This window comes from Melopsittacus undulatus, chromosome 6, assembly GCF_012275295.1.
Source record: "Melopsittacus undulatus isolate bMelUnd1 chromosome 6, bMelUnd1.mat.Z, whole genome shotgun sequence".
NCBI classification, from domain to species: Eukaryota; Metazoa; Chordata; class Aves; order Psittaciformes; family Psittaculidae; genus Melopsittacus; species Melopsittacus undulatus.
This window is the reverse complement of record NC_047532.1, coordinates 82,931,578-82,950,897: the sequence shown is the minus strand read 5'-3', so window position 1 is coordinate 82,950,897 and position 19,320 is coordinate 82,931,578. Positions and strand designations below refer to the sequence as shown.

At 36.7% G+C, this 19,320-nt stretch overlaps 1 protein-coding gene across 3 annotated transcripts in view; it reads right to left on the bottom strand.

Annotated features, from left to right (window-relative positions):
• Positions 1 to 591: 591 nt before the first annotated feature.
• Positions 592 to 19,320, bottom strand: part of THOC2 (THO complex subunit 2) — a 51,176-nt gene continuing 32,447 nt past the window's right edge. For 2 of the 3 annotated variants that reach the window (XM_031048297.2, XM_005148295.2), the window contains 18 exons: positions 18,967 to 19,131; positions 18,167 to 18,442; positions 17,592 to 17,733; positions 15,630 to 15,787; positions 14,862 to 14,990; positions 14,245 to 14,376; positions 13,979 to 14,163; positions 13,093 to 13,277; positions 12,700 to 12,802; positions 11,883 to 12,319; positions 10,956 to 11,014; positions 9,415 to 9,450; positions 5,694 to 5,831; positions 5,267 to 5,336; positions 5,035 to 5,192; positions 4,310 to 4,386; positions 4,165 to 4,212; positions 592 to 1,457 (listed from right to left, as the gene is read on the bottom strand). In XM_031048297.2, coding sequence (XP_030904157.1) covers positions 4,185 to 4,212; positions 4,310 to 4,386; positions 5,035 to 5,192; positions 5,267 to 5,336; positions 5,694 to 5,831; positions 9,415 to 9,450; positions 10,956 to 11,014; positions 11,883 to 12,319; positions 12,700 to 12,802; positions 13,093 to 13,277; positions 13,979 to 14,163; positions 14,245 to 14,376; positions 14,862 to 14,990; positions 15,630 to 15,787; positions 17,592 to 17,733; positions 18,167 to 18,442; positions 18,967 to 19,131 — 2,478 coding nt within the window. In that variant the 3' untranslated portion in view covers positions 592 to 1,457; positions 4,165 to 4,184. Of the gene's footprint in view, positions 1,458 to 4,164; positions 4,213 to 4,309; positions 4,387 to 5,034; positions 5,193 to 5,266; positions 5,337 to 5,693; positions 5,832 to 9,414; positions 9,451 to 10,137; positions 11,015 to 11,882; positions 12,320 to 12,699; positions 12,803 to 13,092; positions 13,278 to 13,978; positions 14,164 to 14,244; positions 14,377 to 14,861; positions 14,991 to 15,629; positions 15,788 to 17,591; positions 17,734 to 18,166; positions 18,443 to 18,966; positions 19,132 to 19,320 lie in introns of those variants that run through there. The other variant, XR_004080471.2, reaches the window with a different exon arrangement.

Here is a 19,320-nt window from a genome sequence, read left to right as displayed (position 1 = left end):
CTCTATTCTCCAAAGAACACAACCCCAGATTCCTTCATAACTCCCATTTTCCAGCTAGAACAAGCCAGTGACCATTTTTTACTGAAAGAAATCCACACCTTTGGTGGGGGCAGCAACATGACCCCTTCAAAGACCTCAAGGTTTCTTACCTAGGTGAACATCTGAGATGGCAGCTTCACCAAAGTGACCTACTGTGCCATGTCAGAAGCCAGGTAAGGTTCATTTGTTGTCAGGCATTAAACTGGTCAAAATAAGACTTTTTCAAGACACTCTGGGGTCAGTCTAATTAGACTAAATCAGGAAATGGTGGGGAAAAAAGTGCCAGATACTTCAATGAGTCTGGATGAGGGACAAATGCCTCAACAGAAAGGCATAAACTTGACTGAATGCGGGAAGGCGAACACTGAGCTTCTTGCAATCACTGGAGAAGGAACTCAAAGTCACTCTACAGCTGGCCCCACACTATGTAATTAACCCTTTGTGTCTGCTCAGTAAGCAAGCAGAGGGCTCATAAGACACAAAACACCCTCACAGCATCCCAAATAGCTTTTAGCAATACACAGAGCAATAAAGTGACCACACAGAGAACGATTTACGACCCATTGAGAAAACTATTGTTTATTTAGAAAAAAGGTTACACTGGTAGAATTCAGCAGATAAAAAAATTCTTTTTTTTTCCTTTTTTTTCTTAAAAATGTCATTGTGAAACTTTTCAGACTAAAGTTCGGCAATACAAAGCTCCTGTAGCTGTAATTGAAACTTAATTGACTTCTGGTTTGAAGAGAGCATTTCCAATTGATCTAAAAACAACATGACAAACAAAAGGTGTGGCAAGGGACAACTGAGCACAGGTTTAGGTCAGGATGGAAAGGACAGGCTTCATTCTTTTCTCTTTGCACAAGTCAACGTTGTACACAATATACAAATAATCCCTACGCATTGCATGGAAACAGTGCTCCCACTTGACTTCTTTTTAGTCACTGATGTTAAGAACAGGCCAAGTAATAAATAAAAACTGAGTTTAAATGAGGTAAATCCAAAAAGGTTCAATAACTGTTTATTTGTGGTTTTCAAACATCTAAAAGAATGCATTTCAGATCGAAAGAATTACTAAACTCAGGCAGTATTTTTGACAACCTAAAGTGGAACTCTGTACACATGAAACCTCATTTGCACTATGGCAACTGTTTGTTTGCAGCACATTGTGCTAAAATATGGAATAGGTAACACTTTCAGCCAGGTACTGAAAATAAATGTGTAAGAAACTAAGCAACAAGTTAAAAATACAGTAATGTACAACTCAACAATTAAATCCTCAGCATGGGGAAATAAAGCAGAGAACTGAATAATTTAAGGAGATGCAGATGGGTCCTCTTCATTCACAAATTTCTGTGCAATCTATACTCTGGAAAATACATTTCTGGTCACAGCTGGGTATCTTCCCATTTCAATCTCACCTGCAACAACAATACACAGAATTAGAATTAAATGTTGTTCAAATGAATACTGATCTCACAATTTAGCATTTTATTCCATTCACAGTTCAAAGAATGAGTGGGAGTGGGGAAATAAAACTAGTTTTATCAGTCATTCATTCCATAACCAGTTTAATCCACAGCAAGAACTGTATTAATGAAGGAGTGAAACACTTAATTTAAAGGTATAAATAAAACTCAAGTAGTCATTTGTGGAGGTAAACACTCTTCCAGAAGTACAAACCCCTCAGAATATTGCCATCTCTAAGTTAAGGAAGAAACACACTAGGAATAATGTTATAAAACAAACTGGAGCACAGCACTAGATTCCACAACTGTGTTGCTATAAAGAGCATTTTTTCATCCTTTACTATGCAAATGATGGGGTGTTGTCACTATTCTAGGCCATATGACCCAGCTTAGCCTATTACATAGGTGGATATGAATTTTACTGTGCAACTGACATTTACCTACACCCGCATTGCTTAGGTCATGATATAGTCATAAAAGCACAGCTGGGCTTTTTTTTCATGCTGAATTGCTAGTCAAGATAAAACTTCACATTACAAAAGAAGATGGAAGTCCTGCAGTAGTGAACTTCATCTACAAAAATTGTGGGGTTTTTTCCCCCCAAACCAACATTTAAATGGGGGAAAAACCTGGGGATCCACCCACAGCATTCAGACAACAATAATGTCTTCAGACCCTTTTCCCAATACTCTCCCTTCCCCTTCCTCTTTGAGGCCACAATCCATATGTGGAGAATTTTTTCAGAAGACATTTCCAGATGATCACAAAGAGTTCAGAACTCAGATTTTGGTTTCTTTGTTTTGTTGGACCTTCCTCAAAACACACCTCTGTAAGTATTGTATAAGCCATCCTATAATGCTCAGGCCTCTTGGAGACAAGTTCCCAACAGCAAAGCCTTTACATCTTTCAGATTCAGTCTCTGCTGCTTTAGTTAGAGGCAAACAGAAGAATAGAGGACTGCATCATGGTCTCTGACACGTCTAAAGCAAATACAGCCACTACAAGGAGTAACGTTATTTAGGAGTCCACAGCCAATAAATCTCCTGTAAGCTTTGCCATACAGTATCACCTAAGTATCCTCAAATATGACAGACATAATTGAATTTCAAAACCAGCGAGGGTGGAAGGGACCTCTGAAGACTGTGCACTCCAGCACCTTGCTCAAAAAGCAGAATTAACTGGAGCAGGTTGCTCAGGACTATGGATTACCAAGTTAGGTTTTGAATACCCTAAGGATGGCAGCTCCACCACCTCCCTGGGCAAACTGTTACATTTTTGACCACTCTCTCACTAATAAGACTTTCTCCCTCCCCCCATATCTTCAGGTGGGGATCACAACAAGTCATATCTATGAAAGGTAGCATCATTTTCTAGACCAGCAAAGACAGTTGTGAAAACAAGACAAATTTGCAGGCTCATCAATTCTTCTTCAAAATCCACAACAAAGAATGATTTACTGATTTTAAAATGTTGTCTTCCCCCTAACAGTGTCAGTTTGCCTGATAAAAACTCTGCCTGCCTTATATTTTGTTCATATATTACTCTATGAAAGCAAATAATCCCAAACCATGAAAATGTGTAAGTGAATAAAAAATTTTCTACTTCACTTTTGCTTCCTTTGAGCTCTCACAGAACCTACACAGAAAGTTTTAACAAACAATTCATCAATTCTAAATAGAGAAAAAACAAGAATGATAAACACTTGGACAATTTGTGAACATTCAAAAAGAAGCCCTATTGTTTGCTATTTGTTAAGCACTATCAGTTATTTTCATGTTTACCCAACATATACACACTTCTTAAAATGTAAAAGTGTCCACTGCTTTACGTAGAAAGACTGGTAGCAGTGTGTAACTCCAGTTGGGGAGGTCAGGTGAACTTAAGTTCACTGGGACACTTTATTTTCTTGCCCAAATAACTTAAAATGAGATGTTCCAAGTCTCCTAAAATGGCTAGATGCAAAAGGGAGAAAAAAACCCACCATCATAACCCTAAAACTAAAGTTACCTCATCTTTGCATAGTTCTTAATAAAAAACAAACAAAAAAATCAAGTCAGCTTCAATGACCAATTTATTTTTCTAAAAAACTCTAGTCCGAATATGGGCTACTCAAAATACTCTGAAGTTTCTCTTTTCTTCCTGCAAATAGTCAATGCCTCCATGTGAAAGTTTTCCTTTGGCTTCTTGCTCCTCAAATCTATCAGATAAGAGATGAATCAGAGATAAGGAACGGATTTACTACACTGTACAGCAATCTGGTTTAAAAGCTAGGGCTTTTCTTAAATCTAAAAAAAGAAGATACAAAACTTGAGTTTCCAACACATTAGGCAAGATATTCTTAATTAACAGGTTAGCAAGACTGACAGTTATCAGGACCACATTTGCCAAAAAGAGGTGAGCATCTATACAATCTCTATGCTGATGATGGGGAAGATTTTTTTCCCCTGCGATAGAATAAAAAACCACCACACAAACCCACCCTTCCCAAGCAAACAAAACCACAACCACCTCCAAAAAATCCCCCCAGACAACAAAACCAAAACCCACCCTGGGTGATTTTAGCCCTTTTACACGCAGGCTGTTTTGTCTGTGCATTTTTTACCAGTCAAAAGGACCCACGGGGGACACCAAGTCAAGAGTAAATCATAAAAACTTTTACCTTGACTGGAACAATCTTCATTATCTGTGCTTGTCTGAAGATTTATGAGTAGATTCAGCGTTAAGGAAAAATATATTTCCCTACATATAATGAAAAGAAGCTTGTTTTCTGTATTGTTGTGAAATGTTAATGTGTAAAAGGATATTGTTTCTTTTCTTCCTTCCCTCCAGTACTCTCTCGTTTTTCTTTCTTTTCTGTTTTTTCTTTATCATGTCTCGATTCCTTTAAAAAATACACACCAGGGAAATAATTTATTATAGTATACAAGGTACATTCTGATAAAAAGGATTATGAATATTTAAAGTTATAACTGGCCACAGCTAAAGAAAGTTATCAGTTAGAATGACAGTAATCAGCTTCTATGATTCCTGAGAGTATTCTAAATTTGTCTTGCAGTTGTATGATAACCACTATATGAGTTAAAACTGGTAACTACAGTTTGGTGTATTATGAGTAACTCCAAACAGAAATGACTTCTGCTTCCACAAAAACAAAACCGCTGTGCTGACACATGCACATGAATCTGAATACAAGCAGACTAGTTTATGTGTCAGTTAACTCTGCTTTCACATATTTGCTCACCAAGCAAGTCTGCAATATTCTAGATTATTTGAACCCTAAAGTGTAAATTCTGAACTTTCTTGGCTGCTGCCAAAATGAACCATTTCTTCCATTTATCCTCCCAGGAGCGAGTGCTGAAATATTTAGAGCCACAAGATATCAGAATTTCCAGAAGCAGCATCTTACACATTCATAGTGTACTTTTTTCAGTTTAGGCCATAAACCAAGCAATAAAAGACAGGAAGAAAAGAATCAGTTTGCTCTGTCAATGCCAGCATCAAAGCAACAGAATGAGAGTACTTATTTTACCTTTTTGCTACCAGAGGAGCTCTTCTCCATCTTTTCTGCTTTAATGGAATCACCTTTCTCTTTTCCTGAAGATTTTGATTTGTTCTTCTCCTTCTCCTTTTCATTTAAGCGAGGAGAATCTGATGGACTTTCACTTTTACTATGTTTTGAAGAACCAGCTAAAAACACAAGAGTATGTTGTAATTCACAGCAAGTAAAAGCCTAATACATACACAAAAAGTTAAATACATACTTGTTCCATTTTCCTCTTTGCGTCGTTTAGTTGAATCCTGTGGTACCTCCCGGTCACTGTTTGAATGATCCTGGCATCAAATACAATTACGCAGATGTTAACAGATTAAAACATACTCCCGAAGTAGCGACTGCTTATAATGCTATGCTGGAGAACCAATTTCTGAGTATTCAAATGTATCTGAGTTATTACATCTTGTCTAAAGATCCTGTGTGTTTCTTGAGATCAGTTTTGAAGGGAAAAACATTTGAATACATTACTGTAAACTGACCTTAGAAAAAGCAAAAGGACAAAAGAGAAACACCCCTGATACGGATCACTTTTGCTTGGCTAGACTGTACAGACAATTATTACTGCAAGGACTTGAACAGAAAGCTTCCCAAGTATATACCAACTTTCTAAACTAGTTCATAAAAACATCACCAACCCTTTTTCGATCTTTCCTGTCCTTGTCATCTTTCTTCTCTCTCTCTCTGGATCTTTCCCTTGACTTGTCCAAATCTTTCTTGTCCACTTCTCTCTCCTTACTCTTGGACAGTGTTGGAGTAGTGTGGTTAATGTAGTGCTGTTAAATTAAGGCAATATCACCAAATATTAATATGTATACCTAGATGTATAAATAAAAAGTCTTACTCTAATATAACAGATCTAGCTCAAAAGCAAAATTAAACATTAATACTTTACTACCAAAACCAAAAGTGATTTGAGATACTTTAAAACTTGTCATCTATAATTTAATATACAGTTTTCTCAACACTGGAAATTTAAGAACACTTTCTCTTAACTGAAACACTTATATTAAATACACACAATGTTGTTCACCAGCATTGTCTGATCCATCAAAACACATCAGATAGCAGCACTATCGAAACAGGGTATGCAGATTCCTCGACTGACTTAACGCTTGGAGTTTTGCCTGGAATGAGTGAATGGAATCAGCTGCCTAAACAGATTCTAGTTCATTTTTAAAGAATAAACCAATCCATGAATAATTTACACAAATACTATGAATAATACAGGTTTCCATCTAATGTAATACAAAACTCTACCTTAAGCCTAAACTTCAAATGATAAAGCAGGCGAACACAGAAAATAATTGGTTTTTTGCTCTATAATGTGTCCTCGATTGTTACTCCACTCTCCTAACAATTTTGATAAACTCTAAAACACACTAGTTCCACAAAGCTTTATATTTTTTAATATAAACTGGGGTCACAGGGAAGAAGAACAGAAAAGCCACAGTAAAAGTATAACACTTGACAAAGTTTAAACGCTACTCTGTGTGTGTGTATAAGTACTGATGTATTCAGTAACTAAATTGTCTCCTTAAATACAATTATAAACTAGATCCAAGAAATATTTTTTGTAAGATACCAGTAAGGCCACACGTTTAAATTAAACTCCTCTTTTCTTGGTATTTTATATCCTTAAGTTACAGCAACACACAAACTTAGATCAATACACCTTAATATTTCCCCACTTAAATAAGCTATTAATTCTGGGGAAAACACAGTATCTTTTAATTAAATGGTCTCTATATTTCTTTTTGAAGAGACATCTTACTTAAAAGGACACCAAAGAAAGACGTAAGTAGAAGATTAGTTTAGAACAATCTAGTAATCACTTGAACCAAGTATTGTTTCAAATGATTTTATTCTTTTAACAAAATTAATCCTGTCCTTCTCCAGTTCTGGTAAACGTTTAACTTACCAAAATTTGATGTTACTGGTCCTATGTCAAAAGACACACTGGCAATGTTAGGTCTCTCTTCCTTTTATTACTGAACTGGATTTTACTACCTTCCTACACAAGCAGACTGAATCTTCAGTACTCCTTTCACTACTTTTCTTTCTCCTATTTTCCCTTCGCTCTTCTTTGCTTGTTCCATTTCTACATTGCCATTCCACAGGTAAATGCATCCTTGATTCCCTTTTGCTCTCAACTTTCAACAGTGACTTGCAGATATGTTTTTTCTATACAGCCCCATTCAGTTGTCTCCCACAGATGCTTTCCATGTGAGACAGCAAACACATAGCTCTGCTTTCTCCTATTCTGTTTCTTAAGTCCATGTGATTGTTCATAACGGATTCCACCGCTCTTCTACTATCCCAATGCAGTTTTGGAAAACTGCATCCCTCCAATCCCCTTTTACAAGAAAAGGCTCGGTTTAGCTCATCAGGTTTTATCAACTTGCTCTAGAAATGCTGCTGACTGAAACCACATCAAATTTTGGGCACTGTTGTATATTGTGTAACTTGGGAAAAGGCCAAAACAAGATTAAACACAAATCTAAACTCAAGTCTGGTTTCATTTATTTTCTAACCTGTAATATAAACCAACATTTCAATGGTCTTGGTCCAGAAAATGGATGAAGTCAGGAATAAAGGCTGTAAGCAGGCAACAGCACTAGACTTCCACTGACTTTCAGTGGAAGCTGAACTCATAGATCATCCAAGCTTCTGAATAACCCACCCTTTTCCCCAAACAAGTATAAAGAAGAGCATTTGACTTGTCTTACATCATGAATAGGGAATATTGTCAAGCAGTGCCTTAAGTCTGTTAGAATGGCACTGGAGAATGAAAATTAGTTCATTAAGTGAGAAAGAATAGAAAACAGTATTTAGAAGAGGAAAGTCCTGAACACTCTCCATCCCCCAAGCACTTAAACCAATAAATCTTTGAAGAAGTCACACAACTGCAGTACACTTTCAGCTAAGTCTATAGAAACACATTATAGTCAGTTCTAAAGTTTAACTTTTTTAATTGACTAGAAAAATGGAGCTGTCTGTTGATCATTTAAATACAAATAGCTCCACTGTCTGCTCCATTACCACATCTATGGGTTAATATGTAAAAAGAATAGTTTTAAATAAAAAATTTAGCTTAGCTAATGAAAATTTGAGTGAAGTTTCAATTAACCATTTGAACCCTGACTAATAAAAGAAGTGAGGGAAAAGTGAGATTATACAGACTACCATACACCACAATTCAGAGATGTGAGCTCAAGACAAATACTGTAGCTTTCTAACTTCAAAAAACCTTAAATATACAAGACATCATCACAACAGTTCATAAATCTTTTTTGACATGCATGGATTCAATCTATAGACACTAATTTCACCAACTGTAAGAATCAAAGGCTACTTCCTATACATTCTCCTTATGAGTAGATATGGTTGGTACTGGAAAGATTGAATACAACCATCCACAAGCGTCTATTATAAAATCAGGGCTATTCTGAATTAAAGTGTTCTGAACACTTTGTTTCTATGAATAGAGTTACAAGTAAAACAGCACTGTAAATGTAGAACAGAAAGCAATAATAAATTATGCATTTTTAAATTAAGGGAATATAAGTAATCCTAGAAAAACCCTAAGTTATCCAGGAAGTCCAAAGGGTCAGCATTTGCCAAGTGATTAAAAATTTGTGCTATTCAGTTACACATTGATACTGACTACATCATCAAAAATCATAACAGCAACTTTAGAAAATCTGAGCCATTTCCTATTAGCCTAGTATATTAGCAACTTTAGAGTATTTGTGTTACTATGCAAGTGGTTGAGTCTAAAAAACACAACAGAATAGCTGTCTAAACCACAGTATGTCATTCAGCTCTCATCCCACTCAGCATTTGTCAATCCACACCTGGAATACTGTCTTCAGTTTTGGTCCCAGCTATACAAAGATGTAAACAGGCTGACAAAACTGAGTTCAGCCTTGAGAAAAGAAGGCTCAGGGAAAACCTTATCACCATGTTCCAGTATTTAAAGGGTGGCTACAAAGAAGATGGAGACTTCTTTTTACAAGAAGTCACATGGAAAAGACAAGCATACAAGTTACTTCTGGGGAGATTCTGGTTGGACATAAGAGGACCAGAAAAGATACTGACCCATAAAAATCTCTTTAAAATATTGACAGAATGGTAAATTCACAGGATTTTCATTATATTGCTTCCACATAACTACTACCCTATCCTGAACAGAGGTTCTATATAGCAGATTGAAAAAATTCCCCTCTGTTACTATACTAGCATTTAAAGGAATGCAATTTGAATTTCCTGGTGGGGTTTGCCACAAGACCAAAAGTTAGAGTTCTTTCCACAACAAAACATGAAAGTAAACTTTGGTGGTGTCTAAAAGATTCAAACCTTTGCTGAAGAGTCCTTGAGTTCGTTGAGGTTGTCCTGTAGAAAATGAATGGAGATGACACGTGAGCTGGAATAGTTTTCAGAAACCAGAGGAACTTTGGGAAGCATGGCCGTACCCTTGAAACAAAAAGCAGCTACTCCTTCTGGAATAAATCTCATGTTAATAGTGTACACTGAACAAAGCTAGGAACTGAAATAACTTTTAAAAAGAAAGAAGGAGAAAAAGAAAAGAAAAAAAAAAGAAAAAAAAAAGAAAAGACAGTCATATCTATTCTCTAGACCCAATTAAGTAACTACAAACTGTGTTTGTATCTAATTCTTCATAGAACATCAAAACAAGATATAAAGAAAAATAGTCTTAACTCTGAATTTAGCTGAGCCACAGGTGAAACAGGTTTAAAATGTTTTTAAACCTGTATCTTCTCCACTTTCAGTTAAATGTGGTAGAAGTTCCTCTAGAATGACTTTTCATCCAATACAGGGAAGAAAAACGCCATTGTTTTGAGTAGTTATCACTATCATCTGCTTCCTCAAAACTAGTAACAGCTATTTGAGTTTTCCAAAATTAGCCCAATTTTTTCAAGCAAATCTTACACAGAAAAAGATGTATGCTCTGTAAAAACAGAAAAAAAAGAAAAGCTTGTTCTAAAGTTGGTAAGATGGTGAAGTTTAAAGGCCCACATAATCCATCACAGTGCTCTTGATGAAGTAGTAGTAACTTACAGTTTTAAACGTTCAACGTACTGCAAATTCAAAGATTCCATGAACATAGATGGTTTAGAAATAAAATAGATATGGAGCAAGGAATGGCTACCCTGAGTCTTCAAGTAGGCTACGCCCATGGTTTTGTGCTGCGCTTGAATGCTTGGGGTTTCTCTTTGCTGGGTAGTAGGCTTGGTTGCCACATCTGGTTTTATCGTAACGCAGGGCTCAACATGGTGGGAACCCATTGGAAATAAACAAACCTCGAAGGGAAGGTACAACAGAAGCTGCATGCGCACTGAATATACACAACTACAGGAGAACTGATCACCAAGGAGACTTTAAAATGGAACTCCTTTCAAGACTCCTCCTTAGAAGGCACATATCGGTATGATGCTCATCAAGAAGCCTGATGAATTCAGAGGTATCGTACATCCCGTATCATCCAGGAATCTTCGGTGCTACAGATTCTTCAATAGAAGGGCAGAAAAATGCTCCACTTTGCTGCAAAGACTCATTTGCTTGTAGCTACCATTGACTCCAAAAAAACTGACTGCTTAAAACAATGAGGCACTTCTGTGTAAAAATTCTCTTGCCACTTCCAACCACTATTTACAAAATTTGTGCTAGGTCCTTGAAGCATTATTTTGTTAATTAAAAATATTTTTATAGAAAAAAAACCAGTCCGCCAATAAAGAAAAGGAATGCATTTTCTAATGCAACATAAAACCTCCAGTGGTTCCAGTGTATACTTGGCACAAAACTTGAAGGAAGTCGGACATTGGCATCCCAAACTCGTGAGCCTAACATGGGTGCTGCCTTCCTCAGGCTATACTAACCTTTACTGTTGAGGAATGTGATGGAGAAGAATGTGTATCAACTTTGCGGCGTTTTTGTTCTGAAGAAAGAAAAGAACAATAGCACTATTAAAACACATTTGAAAGAGGATGATCTAATAATATGGCTTTCTGAAGTACCAAAATAATTTAAGCTAGAATTTAGGGTTTATCACTACGTAAATGTTGTTATTCTTAAGCTACCTAGAGTTACCAGCATGTATTAACCCTCTTTGTGAAAGTTTGCAAGGAAAGTACCATGAGAAGCAACTGCTTCAAAATCATGGTTAAACTTTAATTTTATGAAAATCTGTATCAGAATTGCTATGAAGACCCTGAAAATGTGAGCCCAGTGAAAAGCAGTACAACCCTCCTTTACTTGGTTTGCCTTAAGCAGTGCAAGTAAACTCAACATCAGCCTCAGATTATAAGAACTTGAAATATCAACCTTAAGGATTTGTTAATCCTTAATGTAAGAAGGGACTGATAAGGCTTACTGTGTCCTGAAGTGGGACACAGTAGAAGTCTACGTCTTCCACAGCCCATTTTCTTTCAATTCAAAGGTTATGAAGAAACTCTTGGTTACACTTTTGAGGGGATTGTGTTATATTTTTGTAAAACTTGCAAGGCCACAGCTATACAAATGCATTTTAATAAAAGACCCTTTAGACTTACACTAAAATATTATAGTCTGTTAAGAAAATGAGCATTCACAAAGGACATGTGAAGTTCACACGTTCACACAGTTCACCTTTTGCTGATACCCTATCTACTTCAGGCACTAACTGTACTTAATAGCCAGTGCCAAAATGACAGCTAGTATATAGCAATTCTTTCTTGCCATCTCTAGCATTTTCAGACATTCAGCAATTTCCCAGTGACGCCTCCCATTTTAATAGCCAAGAGTACAAATTAAATATGCAAACTTACCCCTTTCAGATTCTGATGTTTCTGATCGGGGAACAGGTGACTTCAAGGACCCAGCTACTGGCACCTTTTCTCCTCCTTTAGCATTTTCCTTGGATTTCATTTCCTTCGCTACATCTCTTTCTCTGGATGGCTCCTTTTCTCTCTCCTTTTCTGACGCTGCCTTTGACTCTATGATGGTAACAACTGTCTTGGATTTTTCTTCTTTTGAAGCTTTTTCTTCTTTCTTGACTTTTTCCTTCTCCTTGTCCGATTTTGGCGTTTTCTCCTTGATCTCTCTTGCTTTATCATCTTTGTTTGCCCGTTCTTCCTTAGGTTTATCTTTCCCATCCTTCCCAAGTGCCTTCATCTCTGGAGTGGCAGTTGGAGTCTTGTCTTTTTTTTCTTTATCTTTTTCCTTCCCACTTTTTTCTTTATCCTCTTTCTCCTTAACAATTTTGCTGCATCACAAATAAAAAAAGGCAATTAGAATGCATAAAAAAACCAGCTCCAGTTTTACCACACAGATTTTACTTCTGGTGGTTTGACAGAGCCAGAGCCTCCTGAGGCAGTCACTGCCAGACTTCAGATTTGCTGTCTCCTTATCAGAACAACAACAAGCAAATGTTCTCATTTGTTTTATCTTTAGCTAAAACGGAATACATTTAACAACAGTGCCAGATCACTACAGCTATATATTTTGGAAGATATTGACATTTATTAAACTTTGAAGAAAGGGACAAAAATTCTTGGAACATGAAAGTAAAGAAGTCAGTTTTAAATATAACTCTATGGTTTGGAAGGAAGAAAATAGAGAATGCCAGAGAGTAGTTTTTCTCACCTATTAGAAGCACTGTTTCCATTGCTTGTAGTCACCTTCGGTGTAGCATTTACAGCTTTATTAACAACTTTCACCACACCCTGAGACTTCTCCTTTAGTTTCTCTATTTAAAAAACAGAATAGATTTATTTCAGTAAGTTAATATACATCCTACAGTTAAAATAAAACCAGTACCTAAGAATATTCATGTAAGATCATAAGTAGCTGAACTTAAAATAGGTAATTAAATGCAAAACACCCACTCCCCAAACCAACTAAAAACTAAAGAACACAACACTGACCCTATTTAACATCACATGCAGATTTTTTCACTTTAATAAGCTAAATCTTGCTGCCAACAGAATTCTGCTAAAAAATAAGGCAAAAATAAGCAGTAATCATAGGTTTGTTTACCAGTCTCCTCAGCAGTGCCTTCCTCCAGTTTAACTGTATTTATTGTGAGAGATGTAGGCATCCCAGCACCACCTGGCCCATTTTGTACTGTTGCAGCTACAGCATTCCTGGCAGGTGGGTCTTTGTGGTGGAATTCATTTTCAGGTATCATGAAAGGCTTCCTACTTTTCAACTGCCCAGAATAGCTGCAAGTCGCACAGATTGTTAAATATGCACAAACATAAAGCAAAACATGGGTTGAATCTTAAATGAGGATCTAATCTAACAGTTCATCTGTTATTTATTTCACAGGTTTTCCCAACTGATATGCAGTTTCTTCCCCCTTTATCGATGAGCTCAAAAGAAACACAAACAAAACAGAACAAAAACAAACAAAAAACCTACTAGACACGAAGCAGCCCTACCTCCACACTCTCTTCACCACCACCACACACTCCCCTGCCAAACATGCAGAAGAAACAGCCTACTGTCAAAACTTATAACTCTGAATTGTCCCTCAAGCATACGTGGATGATTCTGCATTTATCACAAAGATGTGAAGCATAAATAAGCATTTTAGAATCATATAAACTTCCAAAATTTAAGCAGTCTTGCATCAATGGCCCTTGGCTTTCTTCATTTTACTCTCCCTCTTATATACTTGCTGCTATACTACTCTAAATCTAAACTATGCTCTTGTGAGTGTTTTACTAGAGTCTTGTAAAGAAATTAGTGATCATCCAGCACAAAATGAATGTTTTCATTCACACTGCCAGCACTGAGATGCAGGATAGCGAAATCTTCTGTGATAAGGTAAAAATCAATGTTAGGACTGTAACAGTTCCGAGTCTTTAGAAGCCTTTCATGATCCACTTTTAACCACTTTCTTAAAGTAAGGTGTTGTTACCCCATAGCCAATGCATATAGATCAGGTCTCTTCTCTTTCTCTTCCTGACATATCTTGTGTACTCTTCTTTCCAAGGCTTGGCCCAGATTCAGCACTTTTGGATACCATGGAAGGATTTTGGTCAGCACAATCAGGATATTTCTGATATGTGTGTATTCCCCCGTTTCAAGGCAGTGCACAGAAGCCTGCAACACAAATTAATTCTAATGAAGTTTTTTACTATTACTAAAGCTTCCAAAAATCTATTTTTTGATATATTTACTTACCTTAGTTAGTTTGTAGTGCCATTTGTGTACCACATGTCTAAAATTCTCATAATCCAATTGATCAGCTTTATTTCCACCATCAAATCCAGTTGCCCGTAATATAGTTAGGAAACCTGGATAGTTGCCACATTCCTAAATTGCATAACAGGAAGAATACTTTTCAGGAAGCATGAAAACAGTAATTCTGCAACAGTTAATATGGTAACTACAGCACTTTTTCACTGATTCTGTTAAAGACTAAGACACAGCTACACTTTACAAGACTTCTTCTAAAAGCCTGTTTATGTTGAAACCTGAGTTGTGGTCAAGAGAAAAGATTACTCATAATTTAAATAGCTTTTGCAAAGAGTATTATGAGTTTCCATGTGCTCCCTAAATTATCTTCAAGACAAGCTATCAGAAATGTAAAATTAGCTTTTTTCAGCCATATATTTTCCAAACTACACAAAACTATTCTATTAAAATTACATGAATTGCAGAAACTCAATTTTAAGATGACACTAATAAAAAATTCAGTGTTTTCACATCTATTTCACTAAATCCATTTTTATTGGGCTGAATTATGCAAGCGGCCATTACATTCTCATGAGCAAGCTTGATTTAATAACTTCACGTACCTTTTCATATATGACTCTGTCACTGTGCCACCTAGTCACAGTCTCCAGCATACAGCACAAAAACCTGCCATATCTACTAGCTTCATTTTCAGTGCAACTTGCAACTGTATATATAATATCAGAGAAAACCTGTGAATAGCAGCAATAAAAGGTTACAACAACTTCACTGAATTACAAGAACAAGAACCAACAAGAATTTCAAATTTCTCATCTAAACCACTGTTAAGCTGGCTTCTAAATATAAATGAGATCTCAAAATATTCTCAGTCTGTGTCTTCATTGGCATGTAACTGTTTTGTTTTCAAATCAATAACTTGTTTGAGCAGGTGGAAGTAGACACTTAACCAAGATGATGAACCCTGGCCTGTATGGGTTCATCAACAGGGCTCCTGCAATTGCTTGTTTTTGTCAAGTGGACTGACCATTTGAGTAGGAATACATACACAACTGAAAATGGGAGAGTGAAATGAGGCCACAGAAATGCAGACCACTCAGCTGCAAAACCTGAATGCAACTCCTATGACTTCTAATGCCTTTGCTCTGAAACTCTAGTCTTATTAGATAAATCAAAACCAACATTTCTTGAAAATAAACCCCTGAAGCTCTAGGAAAACATGGTTTGTAGAACCTGAAGCACAAAAGGGTACACTTTTGATTGTCACAGAGCCTAGAATTAAATGATTTTGTTTACTTTTTTGGGAAGCAGGCAGAACACTAGCTCTGCATGCTCATAATAGTAAGCACATACACATGGTTCTAGGTACTTACTCTGTCATAGCAAAGCAGTGTGGAGAAGTTGGGTGTTTTCTGCTGATGCACCAATTCTACAAAGTGAGCACAATAAACTGCATCGATTGCCGAAAAAATGCACCGAGGAAATATACATAACTGCAGAAATTTTGTGATAGTCTCATTTTTGGTAGACTCTTCAAAAACAGAGAAGTTGGGAGAAACAAGAAAGAAAAACCAGTTAGTAAATGGGTTAACACTCAATTGCTCCCTTTCCAAGTCCACTGTCACACATCCGTATTCTCAAGTTTGTACATTAGGCTGCTTGTTTTCCAGACATATCTTTAGCACTGCTCAGAAAAAGTCAGAATAAGCTGAAGTGTTTGAGGATGAGGGGATGGTAGGAGGGTGGTTGTAGCAAATCTTTATGTCTTACTGGGAAAATGCTTCTGTTACACAATGGGGTGTGAGGGAGGGAAGAGGCTCAGAAAAAACTTTGGTCATCTCCAACTGCTCAAATTCTGCAAATCAGCAAAAGCAGCAGCATCTGCTGTTTCTCTAGAAAATGTTTTCTCCTTTCTAGATGGGGTGACTTTCAGGTTGGTTCCTTTAGAAATGGAAGAACATGATTTTGTCTGTCTATATATAATCCTTTAACAACCATTTTTTCAACCAAGCAATTATAGGAATTTAAAGACAGTCTTCACTAAACCACCATCCCAATACAGATATATTGTGTGAAAGCTTCATTCTACCACTGAGTGAAAGACTGCACTGTATGCTCAAGTTACCCCATTCTATTTGACCAATCACTGGTTGGCCAACATAACAACCAAACACATAACCAAACTAGACCTATGAGATCTTGCCCAGTTAACAAGGATCATAAAAATAAGCTTGGGAGGGATGCACAGTACAAAAAGGCAGGCAGGAAGAAAATAAACACAGGGATGAAAGCACAGAACTGAAGACTGAAAATGGATGCCTTCAGAGGAAGAACTGTCACAATCTTCATGAGGGCAACTGGTGTTTTTTCACTAGGAGCAGACAAATTTATCAGTCAGGTCTAGACCAAGCTTCTCTCTAGTAGTGTTTTTTCAATCAGTTATTTCATGTAGTAATTAGCTGTCCATAGCAGTGCATTAAATACTTGTAGGGGAATAACCTTTCTTGATTTGACTGTCAATGTTTCTTCATTAGATCAGTTGGGTGTATCTTACATGAGTCGGACAATAAAACGCTTTTCCACTGGATTATGCTAGGCTTCTTGGGACAGATGAACAACTACTTCCAATTACAAACTGAAAGTTCCTCCAGGGAAGAAAACTGACCAGAGAAAAATATTTCAGATTAACCATACTAGTAGAGTTCACAATCAATATGAAACATTACAGAGGATTTATCAGAGAAAAAAAGAAATGTTTGTTCTACCTTCTGCATATCTGCCACATGAAACATTTGCATGCTGTTTCATTTCGTGGTGCAGTTAGGCTTGCGCAATACTTATCTTGTCACTGGAACAGGGTTTATGTTACCTCTGAGATACTGGCGTATTGCTCCTAATCATAGGACTCGACCAAAGTAAGTTAACTCAAACCGTTCATGGAGTGTTTATATGCCTATTCCTTGCAATGTAGCAATTATCCTAACCTAGCAGCGCTCTAACAGCAGTAAATAAGCACCAGCTATCTTGCAGTTATAACTTTCAATTGAATTGGTCAATCTTTGATTTCTTTTCCAAATTAGTGCAATATTTGAAAGGTCTTGACATAATTTCTTGCAATGGCAAGACACAAACAAAACATTGCCCTAAAAAACAACTCCACATTTGCAGCAAAGACACAGTACACTCTAATTAAATTTTTGCCCTGCTAACAGACCTCAGCATATGAGGAGATTTAAAAATCCACATTAGGAGTACTAGTAAAAGCTGACCTTTTAGTTCTGGGGACACCAAGGACTACAAAAAGAATCCAGAGTGTTTCCCCTACAAACACTTACTTGCCAGAAGCCAGTTATCTTTCTCTAGTTTCAGTCTCTGTAGGACCCTCTGTACATGCTCCAACTGCTTCTTCTCCTCTTCAAGAAGCTTGTCCTGAAGAGCTGTGCAACGTTCTTTTTCTTTCTTCTTTTTATTTGGAGGCTACAAAATGTCAATGCAGCTCAGTTAGTATTATTCTAACACTTGCTATAGATATAGCAATTAAATTCCTGATAACGCTAAAGAACACTTGAAAAAGCTTTCTTTAGAAAAAGATTCACTAAATAAACTTCTGCTTTCATAATCAACTCATTTTATGAATACTGTCAAAGACAAAAGTGAACAGCTAAACCACAGCTAAATACAGGTGTCAAAAATCAGTTTGTGCAACATAGATTTTCCAGTAATTTTCATTTAGTGAAGTCACTGGTATTTTTAATGCAGGAATTATGAGGAAGAGGAAATCCAAATCATGTGAATGCAACAAATCAGGATCAGGTGAGAAAACCTCCCAGATAAAAATGACCTTAATATAAGATTTCACAAAAATAAGAAGAGTCTTTCAAGCTTAGACCATAAAAATACATAAACATACCATTTCCTGATTGTCATCTATGGCTTTCATCTGGACTTTAAGTTTATTGACTTCTCTGTCATAGCTACTATGTGGGACGGCAAGGTCATACATTGTCAAAGACCAGAATGTAGCATAAAACTGAGGACTGATGTCATCCCATACTTTGGGAAGGTGCAGAGAAATCACAGCATCATGAACTGGAGCCATTACCAGCTCACACGATGTAATGTATTTGTGAACTTTGTGCTGCTGTTTATTGCCCTTCTCAGCTTTTTTTAGTTCATCATACTTTGACTGTGGACAAAAACAAATAAAAATAAGAAATTTGAGACGTTATTTTAGTTTATGAGATTACAAAAACCTACACAACAAGTATTTACACACATGAAAAGTCATTTATGAACAAAAAGCACTGAAAACGTCTTACAAAACTTTTAAGTATTCATCCATATTGGATGGATTTATCTTCTTCTGATGTTGCTAACTAATGTTATAGTAACGCATCATACTACACCAAGTAAGAATTGCTCTCAATATTTAACATTTTAGATGCAGGGACAAATCCATTTCTGACACTTCCTGAGATACCACACCTTTTGGCAGCTGCAATGTTTTCCTTCACAGCAAAAATGCATCGAAAACATCTGCCATATTTTTTATGAAGACAAAAGATAACCTGCTCTGGCCCACAGCTCCTCTTTCTACTTCTACTCATAAAGCTCCTGCAAGTTTTATTTAGTAAACTTCAGCAGAAGTCTAGCACATAGATAGCATGTAATACAGTGCTAAAGGCAGGCAAACAGAAGCATTCCACTTACTGAAATATGGTGTGCATACATGGGTCTTGAGAGGAAAAATGCAGCATCATGAGGTGTGTGAAACTCGTTACAGAGAACATCAATAGAAGGCACTCGCTTAATGTAATCCTCTGTGCTTAGATTGGATGCTAAAAACCCACCAAACTGCACCAGGGTGTCATGGCACTATGCGGGAAAGACAGAAGAAGTTAGCAAACAGTGTTCTTTTGTTCAGAAGTGAAGATAGGGAGAGCTTGACATTTTTCTATTCTTCTTGTTAAAGAAGTTAACACACAGTACAGCAAAAATTATCCCATGCCATGTACTTCTGTCACTCAACACTGACTCAAATCTATCTATGCCAAAAAAAAAGCT